Here is a 21729-nt window from a genome sequence, read left to right as displayed (position 1 = left end):
TTCAGGTAATGCTGCCAAGTTGATGCTGCCAAGAATTCCGTAAGCCTTATGCCACTTTAACAATTTTCCTCATAATCTAAACTTTTCTATTATGAAACAAGTTTCTTTGTATTAGGTTAAGAACATGAACTTAGCAGAAGGGTTTGTATTTCCTGCCAAATCTATTCTTACTGTATAATTTATTTATTAAGCAATGATTTAAAAAGAAATGTTTCAGAACCTGGTTTACAGTAGATTTGTGAAAGTATGATTTAGCACAGGTTTGGTGGGGGAGCTGCATTTCCTGCATGGTAAATCACATCAAGCTCTCAGAATGGCAGACATATGCTTAATTGATTAGTCTTTTGCTTCCTTGGGTTTTAGCTATACTTGACATATCAAATTTGCAAGCCAATCAAGATATTAGAACATCTCTTGGGATTCAAATTTATCAAAGCCTGTGCTTGACTCGGAGCAAATGGAAGTATTCTGCTCAAAATCATCAGGGAAATAAGCAGGCTTTTGAACTTCCTGATATGAGGCCTTTTACTATATTACAGTTTTCCTTTATGCAGCTATCTGCAACAACTAGCATTACCAGGGACCAGCAAATGACAGGAATTCAAACTGGGACAGTGACTCTTACCTTTCATCTCACTAACACTGACCATTATCAACCAACTATCAACCACACAAGCCAGTGAAATTCAAGAGGGGAACTGGGAAAGGTGGGGAAATTATTTGTTTGCTGAAATTAAAAAAGAAAACAAAACAAAAGGCTTACTTCAGAAATAGTAAAAGCCCCCGCTGAAGTAACAGAAATGAAGCACTCATTCCACAGGCAAAGCAAAAAAAGGCTTCATCAGAAAATTTTAACAGGCATCAAAGAGCAGAAAACAGAGAAGATTGAAGAGTTGCTGATGAATATGCACAGTTGTATTTACATATAAAGATTAGCACAAGGGCCTGAACTCAGTCATGCAAAAGAAGAGGTAGTACACAAGGGGATGATCTAATCAAGTTCTTACCAGGGCTTCATTATCTTCTGCAATTTCTGATATCGTCTGCAAAATTAAAACTTGCATGTGAGGAAAAACACTTGAAAACATCTGTACTCTATTTACTGCATACACCCCCCCCCATACTTGAGTCATAAAATGCACATACAGGCATACAATAAGAGGCAGTAAATGGCTAACAATTTGCTGTGAACAGAAACAGAAACAGTTCAGTAACTGGTAAAGAACCCTCCAAATGAATTTCAAATATTTGTTCAGAATTCTTGTGTTAACTACTGTTAGGAAAAAAGCATATCTAGACATTCTAATTTAGTAAGGCATTTGTGTAAAAAGCTTTTTGGTACAAAACAATAAAGGTTTACACATTAAGCATCTTCTGTCCTCTTTCAATGCCATGTAGCCCATTGCCTGGAGAACTCTCTTATTTACTTGCAGTCTCCATCACTAATACTGATGTCAGAGTCATCCGCATTGTTGAAAGTTGTGTAGCTAGGATCGTAAATGGTAAAAATAGCACCAAATATAGATACCTTCTTTTTAAAACACCACTTAAACATATAAAAAATAAGGAAGCTAGAAAGAAATTTTTAAAAATTCCATCTCTTACTTTGATGCCTTAGGTTTTAACTTTTATATTTTTCAAATCCTGTACTGCCTAGTGCATAACTGCGAAGTTTCTTGTAGCCTGTTAATTTCTGCTCTCTTATGCTAGGTAGACATAAGAAAGCCTCTCCAGGCCTGCTCTCCAAGGACACCCAGATTGTCCTAGGCCCAAAATGTGTAAACTAACATCTTAAGAAGGGGGGTAAACTTGGGGAAATTACATCATTAACTGAAGCTTTAATTGGAGAATTAACCCTGATATACAAATGAACCAAACCTATAAAAGTGTGAAGAACTCATGACCCAGGGTCCATCTTGGGTGTAGCCTTTTTGACTGCCGAGGGTGTACCTTGAAGGTCCTTCAAATAAATACCTACCTTTATTCCCTTATTCTTGTCTAGTCTCTGTCTTTAGGCGACCACCCCAGGCATCAACTTAATTAGACAAGTGACAAGATTTTCTCCTTGGATTTCATGGCCTTGGTTCTTTTATGCTACATCATCTATCTATGTAGCCAGTAATAATGAATAAACAAAAAGCATCCTGATGATCAGACAGCCTTAAAAAGCAGGGGAAAATACCCTCAACATGCTTTTATGAGCAGTAAAATTCAAAATATTTTCCGTAGTGGGAGATCCAAGCTTCAGCAGAATGTCACTCCTGTGCTTCTGCAAAGTCAGTGCTTCCATGCTGTGACAGATTCAGCTAAACCACCAAGAACAATCACCACCACAAATGGGTTTTTTCATCTCCCAAATGTGCATGGATCCTTGCAACTTTCTGCAGCATGTCAGCCAAACTCCAGAGCACTCTTCCCAGGCCAGTTTTTAAAACAGCTGCTTTCTTCCAGGTGCTGACTTTGGCTAAGCAGCAAACAAACTTGAAATTAGGGTAGTGTTTTTCTGATAGAGAAACAAGTGTGGTGTTTGCAAACTGGTAGCACTTCAAAGGACAAACTCTGTTTTGCCAGAGATTTTTCACAACAGGCTCTAATCAGCAGCATTTTCTCCATGACTGAGACAGGGATTAAAGAACAAACATCTGAGTACTAAAACAAAACATTTAGGCAGGAACTGTCTTAGCATTTGCAGAACTCTTATCCATCCTGAGTTAATCAGCAATCAGTTAACTTGAGGTCAGATAGTGCGCAAAGTAAAAGAAAATATGGATTTAGAATAATGTGCAGAAATAATTGAATTATATAAGACTTTTCTGGTGAAGCATTACAAAGACAGAAAAATTTGACTTCAGAGGAAAGATAGCCGTTGTATTAAATTGAACAATTTCTACTGATTTTTGTTGCTTTGGTGTGACTAGAGCAGCAAGCAATCCAGGACATCAAATGTTGCAGCAACAAATGATTATAGATTGACTTTTACCACTGAAGATGTGGATGGAGGCTGTTCTCTAAAGCAATACGTGCTATTTTCATCCATCATCGAGCCAAAACATAATAGAGAAGGACCTGGCATGAGCAGGAATTCCTCTCATATTCACCCACAGACCACGCAGAAGTCACCAAGGAGGAGCCAAGCTGGTTCTTCCAGCAAGTCAGCCTGGAAAGGAACTAAGTACAGTCTGCCACCTCCATCAGCTTTCGTCTTTCTATATAAATAACTGTTGTTTCTTCCAGAGGGCTGACTGTGGTAGCAACCAAAGAGCTCTGTAGAGCCCTTCTTGGTTGAGTTACCAAGGTATGGTCAAAAATGCTGAAAGCCTTACTGATCTAGACACTGTAATTAGCTCAATACTTATATTTATCTCTTTTTTTTTTTTTTTTTTTTTAAGAAACCATCCCTCAATTGCCCTTCCCCCCTCTTTTTTTTTTTCTTTTTTTTTTTTTTTTTTTTTTAAGAAACCATCCCTCAATTGCACTTGCACAGATGGGAACAAAACCACTGCAAAAAACCAAATATTATAAGGGCAAATTAAACAGCAATTGTGAAAGGTTGAGATTCTATAGTGGCAAAAGTCAAAACCAGCAATTTTTACACAGGCAGAAATCTCAAAACAAATGCCAACGTAATGAAAAATAGCATGAATGACAAGTTACCAGGTTAGACATTTTGCTACCATAGTATGTTCCCTGTTTGGCCTCAAAGGAACTTTGTGATACACTTCCAAATGAATCCAAAGGAGCAGCAGTAGTTCCCTTTCTCAAGCACACAGACTTACTACTTGCTCAAACACTGCAGGTTACATCTCAAGCAGCTTCCAACAGAGACCAGCTTAGCAAGGACCTGACTGAATCAACTCCTATATATTCATGTGCCAAAATTGCTGTACAAAGACTAAAGATACCCCAAATCTTTAGTCCAAATTTTTACTCCCAGCTGGAGTAACCCACAGTGCACAGTAAGGGTTTGTCTGAACTGGGGGAAAAAACTAGAATGTCCCATTGTGGAAGCCAGCATGGAGCCACTGTAGCTAATGATACCAAGAGCTAAATCAGTCACACCACTTCAGCACAACAAATGTTTCTGAGCCTGCACTGTTTGGACACAAGCAGAATTGTATAAAATACCACTGAGGATAAAAGCTTTTCATGCAGTATGACCCCAGAGAGGACCACTGTTAGCAAAGGTGCAAGATGTTCACAAAAACTTCCTCCTCTACAGAAACACTGACGGGATGGCGGATGAATGACCTGCTAACCACGTTAAAGCACCATTTGGATATTGCTTTTCAGGCAAACACAAGGATAACCCACATTCTAGATAACAGGCAGTGTTTAGGAATATGACAAGAAATATACAAGAGTACATATTTCTGGCTTCTGTCTGTAACAGGTGTGGCTATCAGAAGCATATGAAATCTGGGAAACACTTTGACCTGAAATAATTTACAAAATTACTATTATTACTATTAAGTTACACAGCAGCCCTCAGACTCCTCACAGCCACCACAATATCCCACAGTTACCACAGTCCAAAAGATAAAAACATGCTGGAAAGTTGCAGAAGTGGAGATTTTAAGCTCTTCCCCTTATTTCTGTTGGTTTCTCAAATACTACAATTTTTTCTGGAGCTAACAAAAAATAAAAAATTCAGTTTGCCCACCTTCGTACTCTGGAGAATATTTGGAAATACAAATCCACTGCTGGAGTTACTCTTTTTATAACATTTTACAAAAGGGGTTGCCAAACAAAACCCAGTAAAACTGTCTCCTCTCTTCATCCCTGTTCCAGTAAACGGGGTGTTGATGTCACCATTTAAAAAGAGTCATTTAAATGTTAATATTCTCAAACATAGGCAAAGCAAGAAAACCAAGCCTGGAGAAATAGCATTTAGGATGGGGGGACCAGCAACTCTCCCTCTCTTCCCTCCAAAGATGTGATCTTTGACAGTTCTACCTTCAGATGACCTTGAGATTGGCTCAGTTGGTTAAAGCATGGTGTTAATAACACCAAGGTTGTGGTGTTGATCCTTGTAGGGGCCATGCACTCAAGAGTTGGACTCAATGATCCTTCTGGGTCCCTTCCAAGTGAGATGATTCTGTGATTTTATCTAAAGCCTACAGTGTGTGCTTTGCATATGTAAAGAATATAAGAAAAATTGTACTTGTGTGTACTGAGAGGGACGGTGTAATCCAAGCCTGAAGACTGATGGGGAAACAAACCCAAAATAGAGCAAGCAGGAGAAAAGTAAACCAACAAAAAAAATCCTACTCCACCTTCTTTTTTTTATGGAAAATGCACTGAAAGATGGGGCTGCAGCCCTTTCTCATTCTCCTGCCATTACCACCTCCACAGTAGTATAGTAGGATTACCTGATTTTATATACTCCTTTGGATTTCTGCCTCATAGACAATAGTCACCCTCTCCCGACATTACAGAAGCACGAAGAAATGAAGATTGTGTAAAACGCCTGTTGGACAAGAATTTATTTTGGCAGCAATGTCAGATTAAGTAATCTGTGCTTCCAGGTGAAGCTTCACAGGAATAGTTGAGCCTGTTTAAAACCCTGTGCTGTCAAAAATACAAATTAATTTCCTCCCTCCATTGTCTGGCTGAGTTTCTGACAGTTTAGCAAATTGAATTGCATCACTGAGGAATCAAATAAATATTGGAGTTGAACAAGAGAGGGAGTAGGTAGTACACAGCCAGTAGCCAGGAAGGGTGGAAAAGGACTACTTTATATAGTGGCAAAAACCTACTAGCTTAGTATTGTTCATATCTTCTGACAATTCGTTTTCCATTTAATGAATTGTGCTTGCACAACTGTGAGCTCAATCAGGAAACTAAACTGGGTTAAGGAATAGTGTATTAAAAGTAGCTTCTACTGTCACTTTCCATAACCTACACCAGTTTTCCAGTCCAGCTTGGTAGAAACAGTACTGGTATAACTCTCCAGATGAAGCAGGACAGGAACAAGTTACTGTGAGCAAGGGCAGCTTAAATGTTTTGACAGCACTGCTGAAATACTCATCAGACTGGGATGGAAAAAACCACCAGCAGGTATTTGAGCAACTGTCCCAAAAAGTGTGCTAAAGTCGGAATAACTCCAAACCAATCTGTCTTCAGTTTTCCACTGGGCTGGTATACAGTATTATCTCTGTAAGACAAGCCAAGAGCTAGAATTTCACTGAACAATGCAATTTGTCCTTAAAGCATGCACAATTGATCTCTCAGAGACTTCCAGCTGTACAGCAGCCAACTCTGCAACTGCATGTGTTCAATGAAACGTCCTCTTAGTCAAGACACAAAACCCATACAAATATACATTTATTTAGAAGCTTACATTAACTTGCTCTAGCTGCATATTTATTATTTCCAATAGGAGGATGGCAAAATTTAACAACTATCACAATTAAAAGCAACAGTTTTTTCTCCAATCTGCACACTAAGCAATTACAACTCCCTTATAATTAAAACCAGGCTATCTGCAAACTTGTCTTAGCAGCATCAACTAGCATGTTCCTGTGCCATGGCTGTACCACAATAAAGCTGCTCAGCACAGCCTCATCGATGAAGCAGATGTCTGGAGAACAATATACTCAACAGCAGCAGAAACAATTCTGTTCTGGTTACTGTCAAGACAGCTAGGCTTAGCGAAGTCTCTGTTTTTTCTTTTGGCAGAAACTGTGTGTTATTTCAGCCAAATGGCAAGTCAGAGAGATCAGGATAATGCCAATTAAAAAAATGCTGAAAATTCTGCATAGGCCTTCCTCCTTTTCCTCCTAGTCATGATATCATCCTTATTATTATTACTAGAAATAACAAAAATAACTATAGATTCCTTTTATCAACTCTTTGGTCTTTCAATATTTACAGCTTGTGAATTACATTTTCCTTTTCTTGCTTTGTAAGGCATTATGAGGAATTTTTTTTCTTCTAAGGAAGGCTTAGAGTCTGTCCCAGTCACAGAACTCTTCCAACATACTACGAAAAAAACCCCACAACTTTAGCAGTCTTCTGCTACATCAGAAAGACTTTCTGTACATCCATGATTTTCTGAAACACAAGTTCTAGGCTCCACTATGGAATACTACTCCGAATAAGAGCACCCGGTTATCACAGACTGGGTAGCAAGGAGACATGATTCTTTCTTCCATCTTGGTTCCTGACATATTTTTTATCAGTCATTATGATATCTAGGACTCAGCAGCATTGCTCACTTGCTGCTCATTTTAGGGCGTTGCACCCTGATGGGGGAGAGGAAGCAGCACACCCTCACACTTCCCCTTTAGACAGTCTGTACATCCAAGCAGATGGACTGCACAGTCAGCTCCTCTTAACTAAGCACGGACTGGCTTCTGAAAAAAAGGTTTAGCATTAGGAGTACTATGGAAATAATTTTCCGAAAAGTCTCAGAAAAGAAAAATAGCTGCCTGCACACACCCACCCCACACTTTGATGATACAAATGCACTGTCTGAGAAATGATTGGACATCATGGATAATTATAGAATGGAATTGGCACTTACTTCTTCATGACCTAACTTTTCGTGCAGTCTTTTCTATAATTTATAGGTCACCCAAACCAAAAGGAACATAAAACTATCTTTTTTTTTTTTCTTTTTGAGTTAATAAGACTCGTAGCAATGCTGTGGAAGCAAGAATGAGCCTGAAGGAAAAACAAGATAAGCCATCTCAATCAACAAGATCAAGATACATGTGGACAATTTCTGAGACATTGCATCTCTGCTGATATAAATATATTTATATTGACAAGATGCACTCTCAGCTTCACTAGGGCCCCATGCACCCTACAATCTGCCTACCACCACCCCCTGTGGCTTTGTGCTTGCCCACAGTTCTCTATTCTCTAAAACGTTCTAATTTTCTTCAATATTCAGGAATATAACATATGGAAAACTAACTAGAAACCACTGTTATTTCTTGTCAACTTTTATATTACTACTTCTTTTCATCACCTGCAAAAGGAAACAAGTAACTAGAAATCCAGGGATTTACATTCTCTTACTCCGGTCGCTGTAGCTTAATAGTCATCAGCTTCACTGAAATAATGACTAAGTAGTGCAATAAACAAAGCCAACTGTAAATAAAACATAGGTAATTTCCTCAGTGAAAGTTATATTAAAAGATGGAGTCTTGTTTTCCAGAGGCTACCCAGTAAAACTTAATTACACACTCAAATTATAACATAAGACCTGCCTCTAACATGAAATCCATATGCAAAGAAAACTTCAGAGCAACTTTGCACAGAGCACGATGGTGCTTCTAATGAGCAGTGCCTGGCCCTTTGGGGAAAATAGAGAATAAAGCTTGAATTAACAAAATTCATCGATTTCTAGCACAGCTGCAGCACACTGTGAACAGAGGCGCCACTCAGCCTGGACTTACAGATGTAGGGCTGTTCCCAGCTGCATTAACCCATGGGCAGCTGGCACAGCACACAGAGCAGATCCCTGCAGAACCCCAGCAGCCACTCCATAGGGTATGTCCCATTCCCGCTCTCCCAGAATCTTGGTGCCAGTCCCCAGGGTGCAATACAAGAGCTGGGAGAGCCATCACCCTCGCACTGTTTCACAGCATGACTGCTCTCAGGTTGTGGCTCAGTGACACACCTAAGCCAATGTAATGGTTTGCTGCCTTTTCTGTATCCACTCATGACACTTCCTCTCTTGTTTCTTCAAGTCCATAACTGAGCAGAAAATGAATTTTAGAGAGTTAGTTTTCTAACAGAATCATGTACTTTGCAATAAGTTAACAGACTGGATTGGCTTTGTGAAGCACTCAGACACTGGAACCACCTCCTGGAACCAGCTCCTGGAAAAAAGCAGGACTGGGCTGAAGAATGGGGGTTAATACACAAGAAATGGGAGGAGAGGACAGGGAGCTGGACCATCTCAGCAGCACCAAGACATTAGGTTTGTCTCAGCTGTATGGGTGACTCACAGCCCCATTCAAACAAGGCTGGCTCTACAGGAGTAGCCCCAAGGTGGCTAAGATAACTCCATAGTGAAGATACACCTTAAATGCATCCTTATAAAACACATTGTCTTCTAAAACTGGGCTATGAAAGAAGTTTCTGCCTCACCCAGAAATTTCTGGCTCCTCATTCCTCCTCTAATACCTGCCCCCTGCCCTTTATAATGCTACTATAATTGTAGGTGTAGGTTCACCTATGCACACTGAAATGACCATGGGCAGGTACAGGTGCAGGGCAATGGAAAGAGAAGAGCATTTTGTTCTGAAGCATTTTGGTGACCCAGTCAGCTGCACAGCGCACAAGACCACCTTGCTGAGGACACTGAGCCCAGGCTGGGAACAATGGTGAAGAGGCCTTCAATTTGATTTATCTGTTCAGTGAGCAGCTTGTGTGGGACCTCTTACTAAGAGTAGTGCAGAGAGTCCAAGCAAAAGCAGGAACAGAGAACAGAAGAGGAAAACTGACTTAATCCAGCTGCCTTTCTTTGACAGCCTAGGACACTAAATGAAAAAAAAAAGTTTCTTTTCTTTCTTTTGAGGAAGTAGTCTGTTGGCTTAGTGTGCTGACACAGCAGTGAGTGACAGACCCTGATGTCAGGGGACAGATTCAGTACCTTGAAGTGAGATGAGAAAGGAAAGCAGCAGCACCATGGCAGGCTTAGGCTGCTGTGCCTGTGTATGTTTGCTCCTTTCATTAAATCCCAAATTCTGTTAAATATGCACTCATCGGCCAGTGATGCACAGTATAAAAGTGGAAGGGAACGTACAATGTAGCACAGATGTCCTTGCTTTACAACTCTCTTTGCAAAACCAGACCTGGAAAAACCTGACCTGCTGACACCCTCAGGAGCTGCAGAATGTCTAGGCTGCTGAACATGAAAGACTGCAGTGAGTACTAAGAGCTCATCAGCACGTGAAGCTGCTGGAAACTCTTACAGTCTGAGACTTTGTCCAGTGCCCAAACTCGAGAGTGTTTCTCCCCACAGACAGAAACACTGATAAATACATTAGACAGGTAGATCAATCAATGCATATTTGATGACACATTACATCAGCAAAAAAGAAAAAATTTAAATCCCTCAAAATGCAGGCCACTTACAAAATAAAATAAAATTAAATAAAAAAAGTAGTAAACTCAGCTCATATGTCCAGTTTACAAGCCTGCTGTGTGGTTTGAAAACTTATACCTTCGGTCAGGACTTATTACAGGGTATAATTTGCTAGGCAGTTCTTTCAACAGTAGTGTTGCCTTTAGTAGCTTCCCTCCCAAATAGTTATTTTTAATCCAGACCAGTCTGCTACAGCTTGGCTCATCCCACAGCTACAAAACAGCAGTACAAACACATCTGAAGGCTGAGGAGGGCACTTGCTTTAGTCTTAGTGCAGCTAGAAGAAAATATGATAAAAAATGTGAATGTTCCTTATCTGTTTCAATAGAAAATAAAATGCTTTAGTTTAAATACCTTCTGCAGTGGAGCAAGTTAAACCATTTAACCTAAATAATGCCATGACAAAATAAACCACAAGGGCAGCGACTGCTAATTTTCCTGTGTTCCGACCTTCACAGGCATATGTGAGCCCATCCATTCAGAATACTTTTCATTAGTGCAGCCACTGCATACATGTGTTTACATCAATTTAAATTTGTCTTTGCTCTTAAACTTAATTTGGTCCATAAACAACAAATATCACATGACTATAAGACAAGTTCCCAAATTTGGTACCTAGAAGCATTTTTTTTTTAAAGTGGCATAACATGTCGTGTACGACAGACCACACCATTGCAAAAAATAAAGACTATAACCCCAACACGCTGAATATGAAACCACGAGCATTTGGAAATCTAGTATATAGCTGTAGTTAGTCAATAAGGCTCCAGAGTCCCATAAACCATTAACCACATAATGGGCAGGGATCAGGGAGAGCTTTCTTCTACACTGCCCAGTCTATGGACTACTGGATTCTAGAAAGTAGTTAATTTTTCTGTGGAAAATCCACAGTGTATCTTGTACAAGACCCTCAGAGACCATTTGTGTTCCATTTCAAAGACCACTTACTACTTCTGCTTTACCTCCTAACACTATTTACTTCCTTGAATCCACGGGAACTCGAGGACATTCTGAGGGGATTTGAACTGATTTCAGTTTTCTTTCTCTCAGGAGATGGTGTGGGTATTGCTTTCTTCCTCTGTAGTAGAGGTTGACACTGACCGCAAATCTCTTACTTGAAATCAAATGCTTACTGTTAGAGCATAATTTAATAGTGCAACAATCCAGTTGACACTTTTCTGCTGCACCCTCCACATTAAGCCAATGGACACTTTCTCAGGACTATGGTCCTGAATTTCACCAATGGTGAAATTTGTTAAGGTGTTCTGGTAAAGAGTAGGTGTATTTTTAGAGGTCAGCTTTCAATTTCATGACAAAAAAGCCCACTGGTATTAGAAAAAAAATCCTATTTGGAGTCAAAACAATAAAAAATGGAAATAAAGTAAAGCATTTTTTACATGTGGGTTTTACCCCACATGTTCTCAGTAATGTGAAATTTAAAACATAGTTTTTAGGTGACATCACTTAAATATCAGACTTCAAATATACCAGCACTGGCTTATTGAAATTCCAATGAATAGAGAAGAAACTAGGACCCCAGTCTACCAAAACTTTATGGCAAAGGGGGTACTTGTGACTTCCTACTTTGCTCATCCCCAGTCCTGACCAGCCCATTGTTAGGGAAAATTATAAAATCAGTATCTCATTGATAATTAATACACTATCCTAGCAGCTCAGAACACTTGAGATATTTAATTTCTCAACTCAGAAAGAGAGCATGAAATCACCCCACACAGAAGGAACACCAGAGTTTAAACAAAATACTTACTCTGTGCCACTTTCAACCATTTGCGTTAGGAGGGAAATGCCATCCAGGTTTATAAATTCTTGGGCAAACGTAACATCCCGTGAGTAGTTGGCTAAGTCCTTCAGTGCTTCTAACTTTGCATCCATACTAGAAGACTGGATCCTCTCATGGAGCTGTTGTGCATTTTGAGCCTAAGAGAGAAACAAAACAGACAAAACAAAACCAACAAAACAGCTTTCATTAAAACGAAAACCATGAATAAAATGTCAGTGTAAGCCAGAATAATGGCCATGTTTAATATTAATGATATTTAACACTTCTAAGCTCAGAAAAGATTAAGTAGCTCAAATACAAATTACTTTTGTAAAAGTATATTACTCATATATTACTCCATTACTACCTATAATTATCTGGACTCTTGCAGAATCATTAGCTGAGCAATGGATAGATGTCCTATTGTCTCAGGAAAAACGTAAGCATTACAACAGACAGCCTTTGGCTTGAACAGCTTATGCATCACATCAATAAAAGCAGAACTGAAAATAAAACAAACTGCATCAGACAATCTCAGTAAAATAATAGTGGCACTTCTTTTCCTGTCAACTCTTACTCAGGTTACACACTTCTCATCACCTTCAGCAACAAAGACCACATACTGCCCTAACCATGTTCCATCAATAGAGACCAACTTCAGATCTTCTGCTCCTTCCTCCCCCTCTTCTTTTGTTCACAGTCAGTGCAAACACTCACATACCCTCCTAACAAGGAGTGTAGGAATAATTACTTCCCACATAATACTATGATATTATCTGTCATACATCTTTTTGCATGTTCAATATCCTTGTGTTATACTATTCTGCCCATTAATGTTTCAAATAGAGGATGAGATAGTGAAATTCAAAATAGACACTGATGATAAAAAGCTAAAGAAATACTTAAATAATGCATATTAAATTGCTTCTCTCTTTAGCCATACAAATACTTTAAAATACATCTCACGTTTTCAATTTGATGCTTTCACTTACCTGAACAGAATACCCAAAAGCTTCAGTTAATAGCTAGCTGATACTTTTTTTAGAAAAATAATCCTCCTCCTTACATATAGAGATATTTGCAAAATTCTGTTTCCTAAAATTCATTTCTTACCTACACCCAAGGAAAGGTGAATGAGAGGCTATGTGTCATTAGGAAAACAAATGTAAATTCTGCTGAGTTATTTTCTCTGAGATGATGCTTATTCTTTCTCAGCTGGAGAAGACATAGAGAAGAAAAGGCTGTGCTGGCAGACAATTCCTTTTCTGTTCAAGTAATGAATGTACTCTTCACAGAGATGGTCATCTCTGAAGATCAAGATTCTGAGAAAGCAGTCACTTTTAGTGCAAGTGAACATTTAAACAAGGAGCCCAGAAAATAACCAGCACTGTGTTGTTACAGATACAGCTGCCTAGCTACATCACTTTGATTGCTTCAAAAACATGAATAAATTAAGTGTCCCAATGTCCTCCAATATCAGCAAGGTTTATTACTTCTTGTTTTTAGAAAGAAGAATGAATGCATAGTCTCCAGTCAGTATTTGGCCAGAACACACGTGGTAAGGAGCATGTATGGGGGAGAAATGCCTTCTAGTTAGTCCGACTGTGGTTAACATCTTCAGTTGAGACAGAATTGAAAAGAAATGAAAAATCTTTAGTCCTGAGTTTTTTATGCCATAAGTATAGGGTGATGCAGCCATAGCAGTTACATTACCTATAAAAGGCAGAATCCAAAATCCAAAAGGTCTTTCTGCCACTAAGTTACGTACTCTATTAATGGATTTGAGTTGTAATGGGGAAACAATGGCTTATACAGTCTCTCTGGAATGGCAAGGTCTATCCAAATGGAAACTGAAAGAATATTCTCTGAAGCTTAAGCAGGTGATAAGGTAAATCATTTGCTGAAGCCCATGGAAGAGGTAAAAATAGATACCTCTTACTTTCTGCTTCCAGGATAACCACAGAATACTTCCCCCAGACCTTTCCCTTCATCAGAGAGGTGAAGAAAGCTTTGCTAAAGTACTCTTCTATAATCAGCTACAAAAATTCACCACTATTATTACCTGAACCAGAAGTTCAACAGCCAGCTCCTACCTTACCAAACTACCTCCTTCATGGAGCCATTTCTGACTCTGGACTCCCCACTTTTAACATCCCAGAAAGACGCAGAGATGCAAAGCATTCTCAAAATATTACTGTTTCTCTGAATACATGCAATGTATGCATGTAAACAGCTCAGAAAAGAAACACTCTGGAAAACTTCAATACTGCCATGGCAGCTGCATTCCCCTAACTTTGGAAATGATTACTCAAAGTTAACCTTAAGCCTATTAAATCTGTGCACATGGCCTGCCTGCCATAGTTCTTGAAAGTTACCACTCCCACTGTCTGCCTACTGAAAGAAGTTCTACTGAACTGGCAGTTCTTCCAACTTTCCATGGGAATCCAGTCCTCTAAAAGCTCCTGGATTAAGTGTAAATGAAACAAATGGGAAAGGTGAACAAAACAACTAGTTCAGGGTGACTGAGCAGCTCTCCTGAGCTGCTCAACCAATAAGCCTGAGTGGGGAAACCTTGGGCAGCAGAGCTGAGGCCAAACAGGTGGGGACTGTAACTGCCTGTGTAGCACAATAGCAAGCAAGAAAAGTATGCGAGTAGAGCCAGGAGAACATCCTCCTCCAAACCCCTTCACAACACACTGTGCTGTGTAAACAATGCTTTGTCTTCATACATATTGACAACAGATTATTTATGGTCAGGTTCACCTTTCCTCTTGAGGACAGAGTCCCGCCCCCAGCAGAAACACCTGGGGGTGGTGAACTGCTGCTGTCAGCCAGACTTCCATTACACATGTATCCATACCAAGCATGGAAAGAGCTAACCCTCCCTCTCACCAAACCCGAGAACACCAGGACAGGAACATACATTAGCAGTTCACCTACACTGCACAACAGCAGCATGAGCAGGACCAGCCTATCAACTGAGATATGTTAATCCTCTTTCCTCTACAGTCAGTGAGAGCTTTGAAAGTCACCAGACTAAAACCAAAATATTATCTTAGATCAGAGACAGCTTGGAACCCTCTACAGAGCACAAAAATCCATGCTACAAAAGTGGTTCAGCCATGTTTTAAGCACATAAAAGACTGCTTACTAACATCACCGGCTTTACCTGACTATGCCAATGTTCCATCAGCAAAGTTTATACACAGTTGCAGTTTTTTTACATGAAACAAGTTTTGCACTGGATCAAATAAACCTTGCTCCTTCTACTCTCAGAAGAGGAACAGACAAATGACAGAAGAGATCTTGATTAAAGAGGTAAACATATATTTGTCTCAGCAAGAGTGCTGGCACATGTCTCACTGGAAACATGGACAGAAGTCATATTGTCTGTTGTCATCCCCAAGTGCCTGATGGGTGAAAATATTGCCTTGGTTAACACCATGCAGTTCTCACAAGCCTTCTAATTCTTGTTGCCATAGCACTCATACATGCTTATGCAATGTACAGCTCACTTATGAGCACATTAAAAAATGAAACCCAGATGAAATATGCTCTGAGTACTTACCAGGGAGCTATTTTAATGATTTACAAGCCATCAGTGGATGGACAGAGAGCACAGCTCATTAAAGCAATAGCAGAGCTGGCTGCCATGTCTGCATTCCTACTGAAATATCATTCAGGTAAGAATAAATATAAATATATAAACCTTTGCAACTGAGAGTCATTAGAAGGAATTAACAGAAATATGGCTGCCCAAGTAAATGAAAGGCAGAATTAACTGCTCTCCTCGGAAGGAAGGAAGGAAGGAAGGAAGATGGGAAGCTTGTAAAACGTGTGCTGTTGAAGTCCCAGCATTTCAAAAGGCTGTCAAGTGGCATAAGCCACATGTCTAGTCTTAAATGACTTCCTCCAAGGACATCCAGAAAGGTCACCCTTAGGGAGTAGCAGTGCTTAAAAGGAGCAGCTTGATGAGATTGTCAGCTTAAAGAGAAAACTAACAACCTAAATCCAGGATGTGACTTTCTTAGAGACTCAAATAGCCATTTGGAGGTTAAGAATCCCAAGATCGTCCTAACAAGGGATTCTGCTGATCAAATTATCATTTCTTTGCCACTATGTTGTTCAAAATTTGAAAGCAACTTATTAACCAGGCATATGCAGGGCTTCTGTACAGAATACAAAATACAGGGAGTAAGGACAAGAGGGAGGGCATAGATACAAATGAAAATATCTGCTATCAAACTTGAATGTGCTATGGAAGAAAGTTGGACCATTGATTTAAATTGCTGTATGTAATCAGTTGTCTTCTTTATCCTTTGCAAAAAGCAAATAAAGTAAGAGTATTGTGATCTTCCTTGTAGATTTAGTCACATTAGTCAACATACAACTAGAAAAGGGGCATACAGACCCTCAGTAACTACCAAACAGGTGCATTTCTGTGGTTTACTTTCAATCATTCAATGTTGAAACACCATGGTGGCTTAAACTGCTGTCTTTTCCTGGATTTTTATTTCACCTATAACTGCATATATGCCAGAGAGCAATGAGGGAGTGGATACATGACATCATCATAAACATACAGATTCAGCAGACCCACCAAGGTTGACTAGCATCTGATGCCAGATAAGCAATGAGATTCTATTTTAATTAGTACATTAATGGTTAACATTTTTTACATGAACACTGAAGCACAGTTTCTACATCTAAAGCCCTGTACAGATGTGATACATGCAGAAGTCCTACAGAATGAATACAGGCAATTAAGGAGGCAGTAACAGGGAAATGGTTACCTCTAGAGTCTTTCACTCAACCAATGACAAAAGCATTACAGATGCATAGCCACATGTATTACATAATAAGTAAGTTTAATAATAATATAATAATAAAATAAGTTTATGCAATCAGTAGCCACTTCTCGATGCCTTATATGCCTTTTTTTCTTCTAGCTGCCTTTGAAACAATCTCTTCCACTTACTATTCAAAATAGGCCTTTCGAAACCTGAACATATCAGATTAAACCTTTATCTAGAAAAAGACAAACCCCAACTCCACTTCTCAAATCTACTATGAGCAGATAAATGTAGAAGTGGCTAATTGACCCCCATGGTCAGTGCTTCTGGTATCAATTAGCAACTAATTCTCCATTGCATGATAAACATAATCACAATCACAGGCTAGAACTGCAAAAAGTTATGCATTTACAGAACTTCAAATATATGTTCAAGCAATTGTAGATTAAATATTATAAACTAGATCCTCAGACTTTTGCTTAGAGGATTCAGATGTATAAGCAGAAATAGGTTAAAAAAACTCTTTACACTTCCTTGTCTGTTTAGATCACATGTAAATAAAAAAAAATATGTTCCTCATATCTGTAGAAGCATTCAGAGAAAATATTATGATGACTTGTATTAAAAACCTTTATTTACATGATCACTCATGCTACAAATTCTAATACATCTGCCTACAAACTTACAGGTTTGAGTACTCAACTGGGGATTAAAAAAATAAACATGTGACAAAAGCAAATGATCAGCCCACATAAATACCACATCAGAAAAACCCCTTTACCTCAGGGTTTAAGGTATATAGTTCATGAGCAAGGCTCTTTTTGTTAGTTAGCCACTTTTAATAAACAGTAAGTGCTCAAATAATTAGTTATGTTTGAAAACCATTAAATTTAAAAAACAATGCCAGTTCCTTCAATTTAATTTTCCCAGTATTTTAGCACCTTTTTAAAATGATCAATCATTTGAAGGAGGATTTGCAGGATCTGATTGAAGGAATCCTGCAGTTGCACACGCTAAAAGGTTGGACTTCGCTTGCTGCATTGCAGGACACAAAAGTCCTTTCAGATCAGCCTTACACTTGGGAGAAATTACAGCTCATTTATACACCTACCCACCATGCACTGGAATATGGTTATCACAAAAGAGACAATAGCAATACAGCATTTCAACTGTCACATATGTTCAAATACAAAGAAATGTTGCATAAGAAACTTTTCATGAGTCCCTTCAGAAATGCAAATGGACAAAGGGGGAAAACAGGTCACAGAAAACTGCAAAAACACACAATAGCCCAAAGAATTATGGTAAGAAAGATGATAGGAGAGGTTAAAATAAATAAGAAAGATGATATAGGAACAAAGATAATATGAGAGAAATTCAATCTGCACTCAAGTTACCTAGGAAACAGAGTGTCTGTGTGGTGAGCGGTTTATAGAGGAAAAAAAATAGCATTGTTTAGAAAAAAACAGTCTTTCAGAGAATCTCACAAACTTAGCAAACAGGCCTACGGAAACAAAGAAGCAGTTCACATTCCCACCAGGCCTAACGACTGGCGTTTGCAAACTTTTAACTCAAAGAAATTTAAAATAGGCACATTGTAAATCTCTCAAGGCAAGCATTTATAATGGATTTAGCAGCACACCATAACTGCAGTTCTACCCTTGCAGTATTAACAATGGTTTTCAGATAAAGGTCCTGTGTAGGCACACAAAATAATCTAAATTCGAGATTAGAAAACAGAAAGTATTTAGCATTTATGTTCATGGAGTTAGATTTCAAATCCTCATTTAAAAAAAGTCAACCCAAAAATGCTGGTTTACTATTTCTAGATAAAACTACCTTTCTTTTCTCTCTCTTTTTAATCTTTAACAGTACCTACTCTGGGTGCATGAGCAATAAATAATTGGAGGCTAATGACAACAAAACTCAAAAAGATTGCATTTCATCCTTCTCACCTAATTTTCTCTGACTCAGGCCATGCAAATGTAAAGGGTGCAGCCAGACTACTGGCTGTCAAGGTAATAAGCTGCATAAAAATTAAGGACTAAAAAAGCATTTTAAGTTCATGCAGCCTTCAGAACTGGTCAACACAACTCCTCTCAATTCTTCAAGGAAAAAGGTTTCCTCAAAAAGCCTGTGAAGTTCAGGACAGGTTTTTTTTTTTTCTCCCACAACAGCCAGGAAGTAGGCAGCTCAGGCCTCTGAAACTACAGGGACACATCCCAGAAACGGCATAATCCATATGTGGCTTCTCTTCATTTCTCTCAATCTTTCTCTCCTTTCCTAATTCCTCCACCTTTTCATAAAGCTTTTTTTTTTTTTTTTTTTTTGAGTATGATTTTGGTTTTTTGGGGGAAGAGGAAAGATAGTTTCAGCTTTATCCTGTTGTAGGACAGAAAAAACAGAGGGGGTGGGGGGGAATTCAGAATCTTAATGTTTTCACATGATGAGAAAAACATTTCTCACCCAGCACTAACAGCTAGGAAAAGCATCCTTCCCATTTTGTAGAAGTGTATCATGCAGCCTGTTCTTCACATTATCTCTTCCAACTACTGTTGCTTTCATACAGAATTTCAGAGGGAATATGGAAACAGATTGCCTGTTAGCTTTTCAGGGTAAACTACAAGCATTGTGTGGGTCAGCAGTTTAAGAACCACAGCTTGGAGGCCTGAAATCTATCTATTTCAGGTACTGCTATGATGACCACGTCGACAATACCTTAAAAAGCAAAGAGACTATTGTAGGGTGGGGACATGCAAAACTTCATCTTATATCTATTTAAAGAATACAAATACTTGCTAATCTGACAAAAAACAATCCATTCCTTCAAAACCTCCTTCCAAGATACCTCTCTGATTCTGGAAAAAGTTAACAAAAAATTTTAAAACATCGGGAAGTTGAAAATAAGCATACTTATTTTTCAGGCATAAATATCACTACCAGTTCAGGCATAAATATCACTGCTGAAGAATAGAGAGGAGACCAGCCTTCTATCTTAAAACAGGACAGCTGAGTCACTCATAACTGCAAGCCAGTGCCAGAGTGGTCCATAATTTGTTAGGTAACAGGTAATATCTCAATTCCTAAGGACTCCTGTCTTGGTTAACTGACCCTAAAGCAAACCCCCAAAGAAACAGGACAAGCAGATGATAGTCCTATGCAAAGCCTCACCTTCCTGACTGTTGGGAGTAGCAGAAAGTGTTACACACCCAAGATTTGTCTTTTGTGTTTGTAGGTCACATTTCCAATTGCACAAGTGATCATGAAGCCAGCCAGCCAGCCATCTCCACAGATCAGTCACAGCACAGCCTCTCTTCAGTGAGGCTGCATGGTGCAACTGGTTGTGGATTTTGAGATGGGAGGATTCCATGGGTTGTATTATGTGGTTATTCCACGTTGTGGTTGCACGAAAGAATGATGCAGTGCATTTGGACTATGTTGGTTCTTGATGAACCACATATGTTGTTTTGATTTCAAGAGATCCCAAGTCTGGGCAGTACTGGAGTGGATATTTGTTCTTAAGAAGTCCCAAAGGTTAGAAGGAGCTGGTGCTGGGGCTGTCTGTTTCTGAGGAATTTCCATCAGATGGGGTTGACTCCACCAGGAAGTAGTTTTCCCATGGACAAGGCTGTTTTGGTGATATATGCCAAGAGACTCTGGAGTGACAAAGACACTGACAGAGCCATGGTCTTAAACTGCTGCTTATTTTTTTTTTTTTATGTCTATAAAGCTTCATATATAGTGACCACTGAAAAAGATGATGAAGAGTAATGGAAACCACTTGTCGTTGCCCAGCTGGCTGCTGAGAAGTGCGTTCTGTTGAGAAGCTGGGTGGCAGAGTTTGGCCATAAGAATGCTTTGAATCTGCAGAAGCTAGAACACCACCATGAAGAGGTAAACCATTTTAATGGCACGCTAACTACATTTGTCAGAGAGGAAATGGGATTGCTGCTGCCTTAGACATATATCTTCCAGGACTAATAGTGGCTTTCAGCATGTGGCAGCAGTACTGCTCAACCCAGCAGGAAAACAGGCCATTACAGGGCAACCAGCAACTCTGCCGTGCTTTTCAGGAGCTGGCAATGAGATGCTGTGGGAGGAAAAAAACCCCAACAACAAAGAAACCCCAGAAAAATCTCAACATTAGAGTTGCTACTCACTCAACACAAACCCAGAGATCAGGAAAGCTCTGACCTGAGCCACCCAGCAAAGCTCTCCATGATTCAAATCCCTGACCTTCCACCTGGCTTTGAGTTCTGAGGCAGAAAAAGAGCAACTTGAGTGAGGCTGCAATATCAGCAGGGAAGCAGGGGTGGTTTGGATGCGAAAGGTGTTCCTGGTGGAAGTGAGACACAAAAAACCCACCCAGTTGTGCCAACAGTATCACCAAATGTCACTTAGAGTTATTACCCCTGCCTCCATAACTCATAACCTTTGCTCCTGGAGGATTGTGGGATACATTGTGGATAAAGCTTGAAAGTACACACATTAGTTCACAGCAATTTACTAATTGAATCTTCACTTTGAAGGAAGAGAAGAACAGAACAGTGACTCACTGGAGATGTTGTTAATCGAAGGATGGTTCCATTTTTTATTTCATTACGATTCTGAAAGAGAAAAATCCAAAGGTTTTACTTAAGACTTGCTCACATAAGAAGATGAAGCATGCATTGAGCAGAATGTCATGCTAAACCTGCAACAGTGCTTTCCCCGTCTGCATGCAAAACTTCCCTCTTTCAGATGTAAGCTAGCATCTATTTTCCTCACTGAGGCATGCAACATTAGCTTCAACAAATCGGTTGAATTCACAAGACACTTAACCAACCTGAACTCTTTCAAGAATGACTTCAATGTTTTTCAAAATTTAGCTTCCACTGGCAACTTCTAAATATTTTTTTGAAATATGCTGTCCATGGCGTCCGGCTCTGGCATTGTACATACTTGAGGAGTTCGTAAGTTTGCTGAAACCTGTCATTAAGCATCTGCAGGATTTAGAATTCATCCCACTGGCTCTTTATTTTCTATAACAAGAACATGCTGACTTAAACCACTGG

General features: G+C 39.3%; 1 protein-coding gene across 3 annotated transcripts in view; it reads right to left on the bottom strand.

The window, feature by feature from the left end:
* Window positions 1-21729, bottom strand: part of ELMO1 (engulfment and cell motility 1) — a 304753-nt gene that overhangs the window by 207005 nt on the left and 76019 nt on the right. For 2 of the 3 annotated variants that reach the window (XM_008633859.2, XM_017734443.1), the window contains exons 5-7: window positions 21232-21282; window positions 11871-12040; window positions 1008-1043 (exon numbers count right to left, since the gene is read on the bottom strand). In XM_008633859.2, the coding sequence (XP_008632081.1) occupies window positions 1008-1043; window positions 11871-12040; window positions 21232-21282 (257 nt within the window). The remainder of the gene's footprint in view (window positions 1-1007; window positions 1044-11870; window positions 12041-21231; window positions 21283-21729) is intronic. The other variant, XM_017734444.1, reaches the window with a different exon arrangement.

The sequence above is a fragment of the Corvus brachyrhynchos genome, unplaced genomic scaffold, assembly GCF_000691975.1.
Source record: "Corvus brachyrhynchos isolate BGI_N302 unplaced genomic scaffold, ASM69197v1 scaffold94, whole genome shotgun sequence".
Taxonomy (NCBI): Eukaryota; Metazoa; Chordata; class Aves; order Passeriformes; family Corvidae; genus Corvus; species Corvus brachyrhynchos.
The sequence above is the reverse complement of the archived record's forward strand: the minus strand, read 5'-3'. Positions and strand labels throughout refer to the sequence as shown.